General features: G+C 32.6%; 2 protein-coding genes across 2 annotated transcripts; both read left to right on the top strand.

Moving 5' to 3' along the window:
• The first annotated feature begins 378 nt into the window (after positions 1-378).
• On the top strand, positions 379-3,358 carry LOC105159730 (putative F-box/LRR-repeat protein At5g02930). The gene is made up of 3 exons (XM_011076904.3): positions 379-1,820; positions 2,124-2,300; positions 2,888-3,358. Exons 1-3 carry the CDS (start codon positions 627-629, stop codon positions 3,188-3,190), a joined length of 1,674 nt encoding a protein of 557 aa, XP_011075206.1. The 5' UTR covers positions 379-626; the 3' UTR covers positions 3,191-3,358.
• A 4,001-nt stretch (positions 3,359-7,359) lies between these two features.
• Positions 7,360-11,557, top strand: LPAT2 (lysophosphatidyl acyltransferase 2). The gene is given in 12 exon segments (XM_011076903.3): positions 7,360-7,782; positions 8,037-8,159; positions 8,315-8,354; positions 8,454-8,527; positions 8,987-9,046; positions 9,265-9,342; positions 9,472-9,630; positions 10,120-10,245; positions 10,684-10,776; positions 10,933-11,016; positions 11,100-11,324; positions 11,326-11,557. Coding segments are annotated over 12 exon segments (1,164 nt in total). The 5' UTR covers positions 7,360-7,701; the 3' UTR covers positions 11,347-11,557.
• Positions 11,558-13,093: the final 1,536 nt, after the last annotated feature.

Raw genomic sequence — 13,093 nt, 5'->3', positions numbered from 1 at the left:
AAATATAATTTTTTTTCCCTAATATCAGCAATTTTAGTGACTTTTAATTAATGAATGAATTTATTTATTAGACAAAAATAAACACTAAAGTACAGAATGTGATTTTTCAAATCACAGAAAATCTATATATAATTTTGCAAAATGTAAGAGGACGGTGCAATTATGCCTATAATTTATTATGAAAAAATTGTTTTCCTAATTTATGAAAAAATAAACAAATGTATTTTGTTATTTTTAATGAATAATTGGGCCAAGAATTCGGCTTGTCAGTGTTAATTCGATTCTTCTTATTGGGCCAAAAACTGGGCTTGCCCATATGCAGTTGGGCCCAATATGGAAGTCTATGCAACAGATATCAGAGCGAGAAAAGAAAATTGAAATAAATAAGGAAAATTGAAATAAACAAGGAAAATTACACAGCGAGCGGAAGGCAGTGCCGATTCACTTCGGGGGATACCGCAGCCACCGCCTCAGCGGCGCTTGACTACACGCCTTTGTATTTTTTACGGCAGAAGGATTTTGAAGAGTGTTTGGATTTTCAGGAATTTGGAGGTTTAAGTTGGCCTGGATTCTGTTGATTGAGGTTCGGATTGTAGGTACAGTAGTTTCTTCTTCTGTTTCATGCGATGAGCGACGAATGTTTCGACCGGGAATCGCGTAGCGGTGGAGCCTTCGATTGGAGTATTTTCTTGGGCAGTGTTGATGATGATCATGTCGTCTATAAAAGAAAAAGATTCCATTATCAAGTTGAACAAGAAGTAGAAGGGCAAGAGTCTGGAGGAGAAGAATTTGGCGAACAGGAAGGAGAAGAAGAGGAAGAAAAATTTGCCGCGGAAGAAGGGGGAGAGGAAGGAGTAGAAGAGGAAGAAGGAGTAGGAGAGGAAGGAGAAAATTACCGCGTCGAAAGTGATGAAGAAATTAGTTCAGCATTATCATCAAACAAACGGGTAAAGCAAATGTCCGTTGATCGGCTAAGTGCATTGCCGGATTCACTGCTTGTTCGGATTCTCTCTTTTCTTGATATGAAGGAAGCTGCCATGACTGATATATTGTCGAAAAGATGGCAATTTCTCTGGACTGGTTTGCCGAAGCTTAAATTTTACGAGGGCAGTAGCCGGACTGAGAAAATAAGCAAGTTTGTGGCTTGGGTTCATAGGACCCTTGTTATTTGCAGCGGCCATCATTTGGAGGCGTTTGAGATTGACTTCGGGTATGATAAATGCTTTGCTTCCGATGTTAATGTTTGGGTCGACTTTACCTTAAAAAATAAGGTGAAAGATGTCGCATTGCTGTTGAATTCCAGAAAAGATTTGTATCTGCTGCCTCAGATGATGTATTCAAATTCATCCTTGACGCGGTTGAGCGTGGAAGGGTGCATTATATCTCCTAAAAGAACAGTTGAGTGGGGATCATTGACTACATTATACCTTGACAAAGTGGTGTTGAATGAGCATGTAATTGAAAAGATATTTTCTGGTTGTCCTGCTTTGTATGAGTTGGAACTAATGGCATGCACGGGATTATATTATTTGAAGATCGACTATCAAAGTCTTCGTAAACTTAAGATAGGATACTGGAAAGGTGAGAACTGCGAAACCTGTCTAGATATTTCAGCACCCTATATACATACTTTGCAGATCTCACTGCATCCTAGAGGGAGGAGATTGCGGCTTACAAATGTCGCCTCTCTTGTTCGAGCTAATATTGATTTTGAAGTTGATTTCGATCCTGGCTCTCTGAAGTTGATCGGTTATACAAAAGAACTTTTTAATAGCCTTCAGCATGTCAAGGAGCTTGAAGTGGGATATGGGTTTCTTGAGGTTTTATCCATGCTCTAAGCTTTCTACTGATCTTCTAACTACACTACCTAAATATGTATCAAGGAACCTATACTCATTTGAGCATGACTTGTGTAGTTTTCCTCTTCATGATTCAATATGTTTTTCTTGATATGGTGGTATTCTTGGGTTTGTCAATTTGGAGTTTGACTGTTGTTAATTATATGTCCTAGGAGATGCATGGATTTGGGGTATTCTTATTCTCCTAACTTAGGTTGTAAGTATACCCAAATGGTAGACGTTATGCTAACCCTTTGTATTCTTTATCTGTTTCATGTACAATAGGTCCTATCAATGTTGGCGGTAAAGGGGTGGCGGCTCGCACATTCAGGGCGAAGACGTTTGACAGTACATGCGTCAAAGGATGAACACAGAATTCCTGGAATTTTATGTCTGCTGGAATCTTCTCCATACCTTGAGACAATGGACATATCATTAGACGAATTTTGCGAGTTCAATGAGGTATATATCTTGTCACTTGTGTATAATAAATGGTAATCTTTAGTTTGGTTTCTATGGCTACAACTTAATTTGTTCTTATTACTTCTAAGAATCTAAATTACAGGATAAAAGAACTAGCAGTTAAAAGTTTAATGCTGGTTTTATATTGATCTAGATAGAAAACTTGGCCGCTAGATAATTTGTTCAAGGATCAAAAAGGATCATGTTATGAAAGTGAGAGGTGAGAGCTTCAATTTATCGAAGAGAGAGACAGAGCATGTCTACATGGGAATTTTTCAACATCTTCCAGTCACAATATAGAACTTTAAATTGTAATATATCATACATTTATACTGAAAATTGATTTTATGAATTTTGCTTGCTCAACATTTATGATTTTCAAATAAGCACTGTTACCAAAAATTGCTGGAGCGGAGGGCTGTTTCATTTCACTGGAAGCAGTAGGCCTGAGGTTTTCTGAGCATTATCATCGAAATCTTTCATTTCAAAAACTAATCCAAGAGTCCACCTCATACTCAATGTAAATCACGTAGACTTGGTTATTTGTTGTTAGTTTAGCCTAAATATGTCGTCCTTCTTCTTTGTAGGACTGGGTCAATATCAGTCCAGCTGCATCATACTCAAAGAAGGTTGATTTGCAAAACGAGTTATGGCATCTGAAGACAGTAAATATCACAAGCTCTGCAGACTCGGATCTTCCCAGTGAAGGTGTGCTAACCCTGGCACAACTTCTGCTTCAGAGAGCAAGGGTCTTAGAGAAGATGGTGATTGATACCGGAAAATTTGTCACATCTTCATCAGCAAACGTTGCAAGCAACTATATCAGGATATCTCAGATGCTGCTTAGCTACCCAAGATCCTCACCAAAAGCAGTAGTCCTACTCCATTAGTGATCATGCAATTGCAACATCATCAGTGTCCCACCGCTTTTGTGGTTCTTTACATTATCGTAGTACCATTACTTCTTTCCTACAACGTTAGCTGCGAGACATAATCCTTGATTGTCAAACCGCAACATATTTATCGTAGAATGTTATCTTATTTCATGTTTACTTTTACCAGTGTTGCCAGCATATCATCTTTGCTTGATATTTGAGACATGTACTGTGTTGGGGATTGAGATGTAGTTTCATGTTACAACCTGAACATTTGATGTTGCCTTGCTTATTAATCTGCTTTTATGCAGGGGTAATTACACTCTCCTCCCTCAGGTTTGGTGTAATTACACAAGACCCCTTAATAGTTTGAAAAATTACATCTAGCATCCTTGAGGTTTGCTTCAGTCTAACAAATAGTCCTTTAATTAGTGAAAATTCACTGAATTTGCGAATATTAACAGTCAAAACTGAATGAAAATTGAAATTTACCCTCAATTGACTTTTATTTACTTATTGTAGGTCAAATAATTTTTTTTGAACTAAACTACCCTTGTAACAATGAAGATATATCTCCTCACATGTATTAATGTGTGAAGACTGATGATAGTAATTTGGTCATAAATAAATTTATTTGATTTGTAATAAGTCAATCGACAGTATATATATTTTATTTTTATTTTTTTGTTAATACAATAAATTCGATAAATTTTTATTAATGCCGGACTAATTGGTTAGACGAAAATGAATTTCAAGAGTGTTAAATGCAATTTTTCAAGCCATAGAGAATTTAGATTTAATTACATCAAATCTCATAGAAAAAGAGTATAACTATCCCCATACATTATGGATGTTCATACCTTGAAATTTTACACGGACAAAAAATTCGAGACATTATCGTAACAAAGATAAGTGGTTGTTGTATAATTTGTTTTATCATTAACATCACATTCATGACCATTAAATAGATAGAAGAGAAGTGTTATAATTTGTTGGTGTGGTTGGTTAACTGGTGAAGCTATTCAATGCATTGGAAGGTGTGTGTTGGCAGGTAACAATGACTTACTAGGAACTGGACTTGTTTAGGTGCATCTGATTCCTACCACTTACCATAGCAAGTTGGGATGATTGTACTCCTCTTTCTTCAAAATCGGTGGTTTGAAAAATTATATTTAATATTTTTAATATTTACTTTTATCTAATAAATAGATTTCTTCATTAGTAAAAATTCATTGAATTTATTAATATTAACTAAAAAATAATATTAACTAAGAGATGGATTATTTATTAGACGAAAACATATATCAAGAGTGTTAGATGTAATTTTATAGACCACATGAAATTTACGTATAATTATATCAAATATCACGAGAGAAGAGTATAATTACCCCTAACAAGTAATTGTAAAGAAATTTCAAGCGCACAATTATTAGCTCTACAATATACTTCCCATAATATGGAAAAATTCGAAAATCACAATAAAGTATAATAATATTTTAAGAAATTGTGAAACGAAAAATCAAATCCAGAAAACATTTATTTGTTCATTATCTTTTACGTATTTATAAATTAAATAATAAGGACAAAATTAGCTCGAAATAATATTTCATCAAGTGAGGTCCTAATCACATAGTATGTGTAGCCTTAGTAAAATAGCAATAATGATAATAGACAATGATGAAATTTAGGAATTAACTATTTTGACTGAAATAGTTACATATATAAAAATAAAATAATAATTACACCTACAAACCAACTACACCAAATGTGCCAAATAAATGTTGTATCCACTGGTCTCTCATAATTAGGGCTGTAATTAATTTGAGTCGAGTTGAACACGTTATGATTCAAGATTATATATATTATTATAAAGCTTAGAAATTTATGGTTGAATTTGGTTTGGTTATGAATCTAACTAATCTCAAACGAATTTTAATTGAATCAAGCATGAATCGAATTCGAATTATTTGATATTTTATTATTTTTATACTAAAAATTTATTCAAATTTAATACGTTAAGTTTAACAAATCGAATCCAAACTATCTTTTTATTGAATAATTTGATTTTTTTTAACCTCAACATACAATAAAAAAAATATTGATCTAGTGAGTTCATTTAATTTGAGCTAAAAAAAAATATGTTAAACCATGAAAATATTTAATTTATTTTTAGTACAATTTAAAATGACTTTTTTATAACAACGATAATTTATATATTTAATATATACTTCAAATACCAATTAAATATATTTAAAGATAAATTACAACGATCTTTAATGAGATTTAACATAATTATGAATATCATCTTATTTGAAAAATTATACCTCTTGGTTTTAATGGTTGTCTAACAATTAACCAAATTCATTAATCTTCTTTAGATTTCCATCTACTTTTTATAGAGAATTGACCAAAATATCTTGTGGAGTTAAAACTATAAATTTTTTTTATTTTTTATGGATTAAGTGAATCAATTTTTTTTATGATTTTTCGAAATTTTTCATCCATTCAGTTCAAATTTTTTACAAATTTTTATTTTTTTTAAAATTTTGCAGTAAGTGCAAAGTTGATAATTTTTTACCTTCATCCAAAAACTACATATTTTCATCAAATATTAAGGGGTATTTTTCATTTTCAAATAACGAGTGAGTATTCATAGATTCAAATTACATTTTGCCATCCAAACTATGTATGTTTTTATACTCTGTAATCAAAATTTTTTTTTTTTTTGTCTCAATTTTTGCAAATTTTGCACTTTACCATATATGATCATTTTTTTGTTGGTTTTTCTGTTGAAAAAATATCATATGTTGTGCTTATGTAAAAAAAAATACCACAATCAATAACTTTTAAATATCGCATGTGCACGGCATGTTATGTTCTTTTAACAAAAAACTTGATTGGAAAATAATTATAAATGACAAAATGCAAAATTTCGTAAAGTTGGGATGATAAATTGACAAAAAAAAAAGAGCTAAAATGTAAAAATAATCATAGCTCAGATGACAAAATATAATTAAACCCTATTTGTAATTATACCAAATTTCAAATAAGATTGTTGTAATTTACCCTGTATTTAAATAAAAAATTTTAAGTTCTCAGCTTTACAATTAGAATAAAAAGATAAATTACAAGAGATTTTTTAAGTTTTTTTGTATCATAAATATTTTTTATTATTTAAAAAATTATAGATACCCTTTAAAATGAATAATTATTTAATAAATACTACTTTACAGTTAATTGTTATGATGATATATTTGTTAGACGATTATTAATTATAGAAAGTATTTATAATTTTTTAAATAAATAATAAATTTTGGAGATATCCTTACAATCATCATCATCATAATAATAATAATAATAAAAGAGATTGATTTTGTAGTAACTTGGTTTGTATCGAAGACTTGATTATACTTTAATTTACTTAATTATCTCTTTGTCACGCTGTCGTGACTTGTACGGTACAACTCCAATGCATGCTGCCCTGACCCCCACGTAAGCCTTTCTCCTTCCCACCCACATACAGTAAAACCTCTATAAATTAATACTCTATAAATTAATAAACTCTCTAAAATAATAAAATCCTCCGGTCCCGACTTGGGCCTTTGTAAAAAATCATCAAATTTGATAAGATAATAAAATAATAATTTTTCGAAAAATTCCTTTATAAATATTAGGTCCCATTAAAACTCTAAATTAATAATTCATAATTATTACAATTATAAATATTATGATAATTTACTAAAATATGAAAACTATAATGCTTTACGCATTTGATCATTCATGGATGATTTTGCAATGCCTTTTAGATGAGAAGACATGGTTGGGTGTTATGAATTATTTTATTATCATATTGAGATTTATGTAGTATATGTTTCATTCATCATGCACGAATATATTTAATTGGTTATAATAGTTATTTAAGTGCAACGAATTAATGTAAACATATAAATAATTCCAATGAATTGATACATGTGTCTATGAATATAATAGTTAATTGCTGCATGAATATAATCAATGAAACATATATGAATTTATTTATTTTCAATACATATGTACTAAATTTGCTGAATTTAAAAAGTCTCTCTTTTAATTAATAAAATATTAATTTATCGATAAATTAATATCTCTCTAAATTAATAAAATTTAATGGTTTTATCTCTCTCCAGTTCTTCTACCATACTAACTACTCTCTCTCTCTCTCTCCGATTCTTTGCCTGCAAGAAATTAAATAAATGAATTAATGCTGCGCCTCAGCATGATATAGAGCTGCTGCAGCTCTACTATCCTCTCAGAGACCCAAAAGATTGATTGTTTCCATAAATATAAATCCGCAAGATATAGTTATATATACGCATTATCATCATCTGTTGATGAATTGGAATCTTGATATTGTTTCTGCACATTTTCCCAGATTCTTGGCCTGTATTTGTTACAGCAGCTACCTCTAGTTCGTACGCTATCTCCTGGAAGCAATTGCGGCCCAAAATCTGAAGTTTTCTGGGGTGTATGCGTAGATATACCCGAGTATGGCGATTGCAGCGGCGATAGTGATTGTTCCCTTGGGTGTTCTCTTCTTCGTTTCCGGCCTCGTGATTAATTTCATTCAGGTTCTGGCTTTTACAGCATATGCATGAATTTGGATGGGTTTGAAGATTTGGATTTTGATTTATCGAGTTGATTGTGAGCTCAAGGTGTTTCTTTTTGGGGGTTGGGTAACTGAAATGATTTCGTGTGGTTTTATTTTGCTTGGTGTTCTATGCTTAGTTACTTGCTCTTAGTTTTCATTTTGAGTTTTTGTTATTTCAGACTTTATTTAATTTTTAAATAGAAATTGTGATGGATCCTTCTTCCAAATTTCCAGGCAGTATGTTTTTTGCTAATCAGACCGTTGTCAAAGAAGACATATAGGAGGATAAACAGGGAGGTGGCAGGATTGTTGTGGCTGGAGCTTGTGTGGCTGATCGATTGGTGGGCTGGTGTTAAGGTGAAACTATTGATAATTTGTGGTATTATGCTGTAGTTAGAAACATTCTGGTCCTTCAGACACGTTATAGCACAGTATCAATGTTAGCCACAGTCTTGATTTATCACTTTCATCTGATTCATCTGTCTCATACCCCGCTGGTAATTTGGTTGCAGATTGAGTTGTACACTGATTCTGAAACTTTTAAGTTGATGGGTAAGGCCAAAAAGTTTGCTTATATACTTTGCTTTGCTTGTGAGTGGAAATTTCAATCTTGCTTGAGTTGTTTATACTTTGCCGTGCTACCTTTTCCAGGTAAAGAACATGCACTTGTCATATGCAATCACAAAAGTGACATTGATTGGCTTGTTGGATGGGTGTTGGCTGAGGTTTGCTTTCTGCTTGATGCTTCTTTATGATTTTTTGCATCTGTTACTTGTTACTGCAAATCTGTATCATCTGTACCCTTTGTTACATATCATGATTACCCTGTGCAGAAAATAAAGATGCTCGTCTTTTGGTATATGCAACTTGTTTCTTTACGTAGTGAACATCAACTAAGGTGTGCTTATCTGGAATTGTAATATCTGGAGACATGATTGTTTATGGCAGATCAATGCACACATCATTATGATTATATTTTTTGTTGAGTGTTTATTGTCCCCTGAGTGAGGCTGGGAGTGGGCTAAGCATGTAGCAGAATGCATAAATATCTGTACTCACAGACAAGCAACAAAAATGGGATAAAAAAATTGAAATATCTGACTTGTCCTTGCTTTAGCTGACTGTTTAGTATTGTTATTACTTTGAATCTTCTGCTAATTGAGTTTTGGATCCTCTAATGACAGCGATCAGGTTGCCTTGGTAGCACTTTAGCTGTTATGAAGAAATCATCAAGATTCCTTCCTGTAAGTGGCAAATATTGAACTTCTTGTTATGGCATTACAGCTGAGATTTTACTTTCATCTTAAATCCATTTCTTTTTGCACAGTTACTGAATGCATAATTTTAGTTATGTACCACTAAAATACAACAAATTTTGACCCATCAAGGAAAACTTAAATGTAGCTGGCCATCTCTGATAGTTCTAGTCCAGTCATGTTAACTATTGCTTTTAATTATGAAGGTGATAGGATGGTCCATGTGGTTCTCTGAGTATCTCTTTCTAGAGAGAAGCTGGGCAAAGGATGAAAGCACCTTAAAGGTATTGTCTGATAAAATTTTTAGATCAATCCTATTTTAAACATTCTCATTTTTTTCTTTTGCTTTGGTTTCTAGCCTATGTAGCTGTCATAATGTATACTAGTGTTAACTCAGTTAAAATCCATTCCAGTCAGGACTTCAACGGCTAAGAGATTTTCCTCGACCCTTTTGGCTGGCACTTTTTGTTGAGGGTACTCGCTTCACGCAGGCAAAACTTTTAGCTGCTCAAGAGTATGCATCCTCGGCAGGGCTACCTGTTCCAAGAAATGTCTTGATTCCTCGTACTAAGGTTACAAATTGACCTGCTTCTACAGTACAATACTTGCTTCTGGTGCCTGTGCTGAAGCTCTATGTTTATTTAGGATTTTTGTAGTTCTGACAATTTAGGACATTTAATCTGCCTTGTGGTGGTATCGAGTTTTAGTATTCCTGCAAATGGAGGATTCACATCTTTTCTAAAGTTTTATTGATGAAACAACATCTTTGCTATCAGAATAGCTAGCTTGGTGAAGTTGCTTGTGTTTATTGTTTTTGTTTCCCTTGCTAGGATGGTTCCACATGAAAGTAGCATCTGGCTAAGCAATTGCTGTTCTTCTGCGACGAAGTATATTAGCTTTTTTTGTTTCTCTCCCTGCTTACATGCATATTTTGATAGATGGTCGTTGAACCGAATTTTTCTGTGTTTCTGTTATAATGCTGCAATATTTTTGTCCCTCAAGATCTCAATTCTTTTATATGCTAGCAGTATTTAGATTTTAACATCAGTTGCAATTTTCAGGGTTTTGTTACTGCAGTAAGTCACTTGCGCTCATTTGCTCCAGCTATCTATGACGTAACTGTTGCCATTCCCAAAACTTCCCCTGCACCAACAATGCTAAGACTCTTTAAAGGGCAATCTTCTGTGGTAAGCCTGCAAAATATCACTCAGAACCCAGTCTCAAATTTGTAAATGTTTTGGTAACTATACGGAAATTGGAGGTGATTGCTGCGGCTTTATGCTGCTTTGCGTGGTGTTACAGATTTTATATTCCCTTTATACTTTAAGTTTATACTAGCTAGGTGCAAGTATAGATTTAAAGGTTACTGCAGGTGACCAGATCAACTGCAACAAAGGTTATCAAATGCTGGGAGATGTAGGAAATGTTTGAAAATTTTCTTTCCACGTGAAATTGCAGCAGATTATAACAATTTGCAGTTATAGTAATGAGCGTTGAGACTTATGTGGATTTGATTATTTTATTTCATGGAGTAATATTGCTATTTTGTTGTCATAAAGAAAATTTGATTACTAGAAAACCAACAAAATATAATATGATATGCTGATAATTTGAGGTTTCTGTAGGTGCATGTCCACCTCAAGCGACACTTGATGAAGGATTTGCCGGAAACCGATGAGGCAATTGCTCAGTGGTGTAGGGATGCCTTTGTTGCCAAGGTGCACTATACTTTCTCGTTGATGTCTATTTTTTACCTTTTCTCCTAAATATTTTGGGGTTGCAAAAGAGTATTCAATAATCGATTGTTTTACGATTGCACTTTCCCAAAAGAGTATCTGGTGTTGATCGTTCTTTGATTGCATTTGTCCCACTAGGATAAGTTATTGGACAAGCATAATGATGAGGATTCCTTCGGTGAACAACTGCAAGACACTTCTCGCCCCGTGAAGTCCCTTCTGGTAAATTACTTCGTGTCTCTTATTCTGTATCGGATTGCGCCTCTGCATATCAGACAACTATGAAACTCTTCTTGCAATAACAGGTTGTCTGTTGTTGGGCAATTTTGCTTATCCTGGGAACCTTGAAAGTTATCCAGCATTACTCTCTTTTATCTTCACGAAAAGGCGCCGCTTTGTCAGCCATTGCTTTGGCTGTCGTTACCATTCTCATGCAAATCTTGATCCAATTCTCGCAATCGGAGCGATCAACCCCTGCCAAGGTCGTACCATCAAAGTCTAGGAACGGGGTAGAGCCCTCACGAGCTAACTAGACGAGATAAACAGCAGTAAGTACACTGTATTTCCGGAACGATAGAAATCAATGGCCTTATTAGGAGTAGCCTTTCTTTCTAGCCAAATATGAATCATGCAGTGCGTTTTGCTGTTCATTTACACAGTTATTACAGTAAATCTGCCTGTGCTTGAACTTTCTGTACTAAAAACGGACTTCTTTTTAACTCTGATGTGATGAAGAATGAAAAAATCTTTCTTGGTAGAGTCATTCTGTAAGTATGAAATGGTAAAATTAGGCAAAATAATCTTAGCCATAAATTCAAATTTTCTATTGATTGAGATTCATCTCATATTAAACTATTGATAAGTGGATTTGATGCTTTGTAGGAAAGGGAATAAATTTATTTCTTGGATAAATTGCATGCAGATTTCAAATAATTTAAAAATATATTTTTAGTTATACATAGTCGCAAGTTGTTCCTGCTTGCATATAATGAAATCATATTTCACATTCTAAAATATATTGTAAATAAGAGTAAAATATATAAATTAATACATTATATTAAAAAAATTAAAAAAGAAAACAAATAATTTATTTTTCAGTTAATGTAAAATTTTAAAAATTGAATAAGTTAGTTATCTACATTTTTGAAAAAATTGGTGCAACGATGTTACTATTTGTCGTTTGTGAGTGTAAAGGATCACGTTCATACAATAAATAATTTTTTATGTTTTAAAATATATTATAAATAACAGAAAAATATATAAACCAGTACATTACATAGAAAAAAAGAAAGAAATAAATAAATAATAATTTATCAATTAATGTAAAATTTAAAAAGTTGAATAAGTTAGTTATTTTATCAAAAAAATAAATTTTTGGCTTCACAACTTCGTGAGTGTGGAAGAGTTTTTCTTTTTATATTAGAATAGATATATATATATATCATATATATTCATCAAATATGTGTATATATATATCTTATAACCGACAATTGCCATTGCTGCCCAAACTCTGGGTGACGACGAAATTGCCCCGAGCAGTCTAGGCGATGTCGCCACCACCCACCTGTAAAAGGGGGCGTCGTCCGTGGGCCCATTTCTGCAAACCCGTAGTTGCCAAGGCTGGGTAGAGAGAGAGGTCGATTGGGGAAGAAATGATGAATTTTGTTTAATAATTATTTATTTAATTTTAATGTTTGTATGTTTAATTTTATAAATGTTAAATATAGATTACACGATAAAATAAATCTGAACCATTGTTTGATTAAAAAATATTTTTATATTACATTTAGTTTCAAATTTGTTTTAAGTACATATAATATGTTTATAATGTTTTGGTATTTTAATGTTTAATTTATATATTTTATATATAAAATAATTTATTAAAGCATATTAACCTAAATAATAATTTAGTTTAAATGTCAAATAAAATGGATAAAATGAACATTTTCCCATTTAAGTTAACCCCCAAAAATGTATCTAATCCACCACCCGAGAATGTTGTTTCGAGCTCTAGTCCTAATTTTGAAGATTTGTCGTTGGACTTTCGGGATATCCAAATCGATGATTGGAGTTCTAAGCCCTCATCGGAGTATGTTATTCTTGAAAATATTCATAAATTATCAATTGAGAATGAAAATCGGGATATCTCAATGGGTGGTCCAATTCAGAATTGAAAGAAAATCGAGAAGAGAACCGCGAATGTTGGAGGTCTAAATTATTATTAGAATATGTTATTTCGGGACCTATTCTTAATCTTGATGCATTGAAGTTTAATCATATTAGTTTTGATAGATTTTTT

This window comes from Sesamum indicum, linkage group LG4, assembly GCF_026168435.1.
Source record: "Sesamum indicum cultivar Baizhima isolate 11 linkage group LG4, ASM2616843v1, whole genome shotgun sequence".
NCBI lineage: Eukaryota > Viridiplantae > Streptophyta > Magnoliopsida > Lamiales > Pedaliaceae > Sesamum > Sesamum indicum.
The sequence above is the reverse complement of the archived record's forward strand: the minus strand, read 5'-3'. Positions and strand labels throughout refer to the sequence as shown.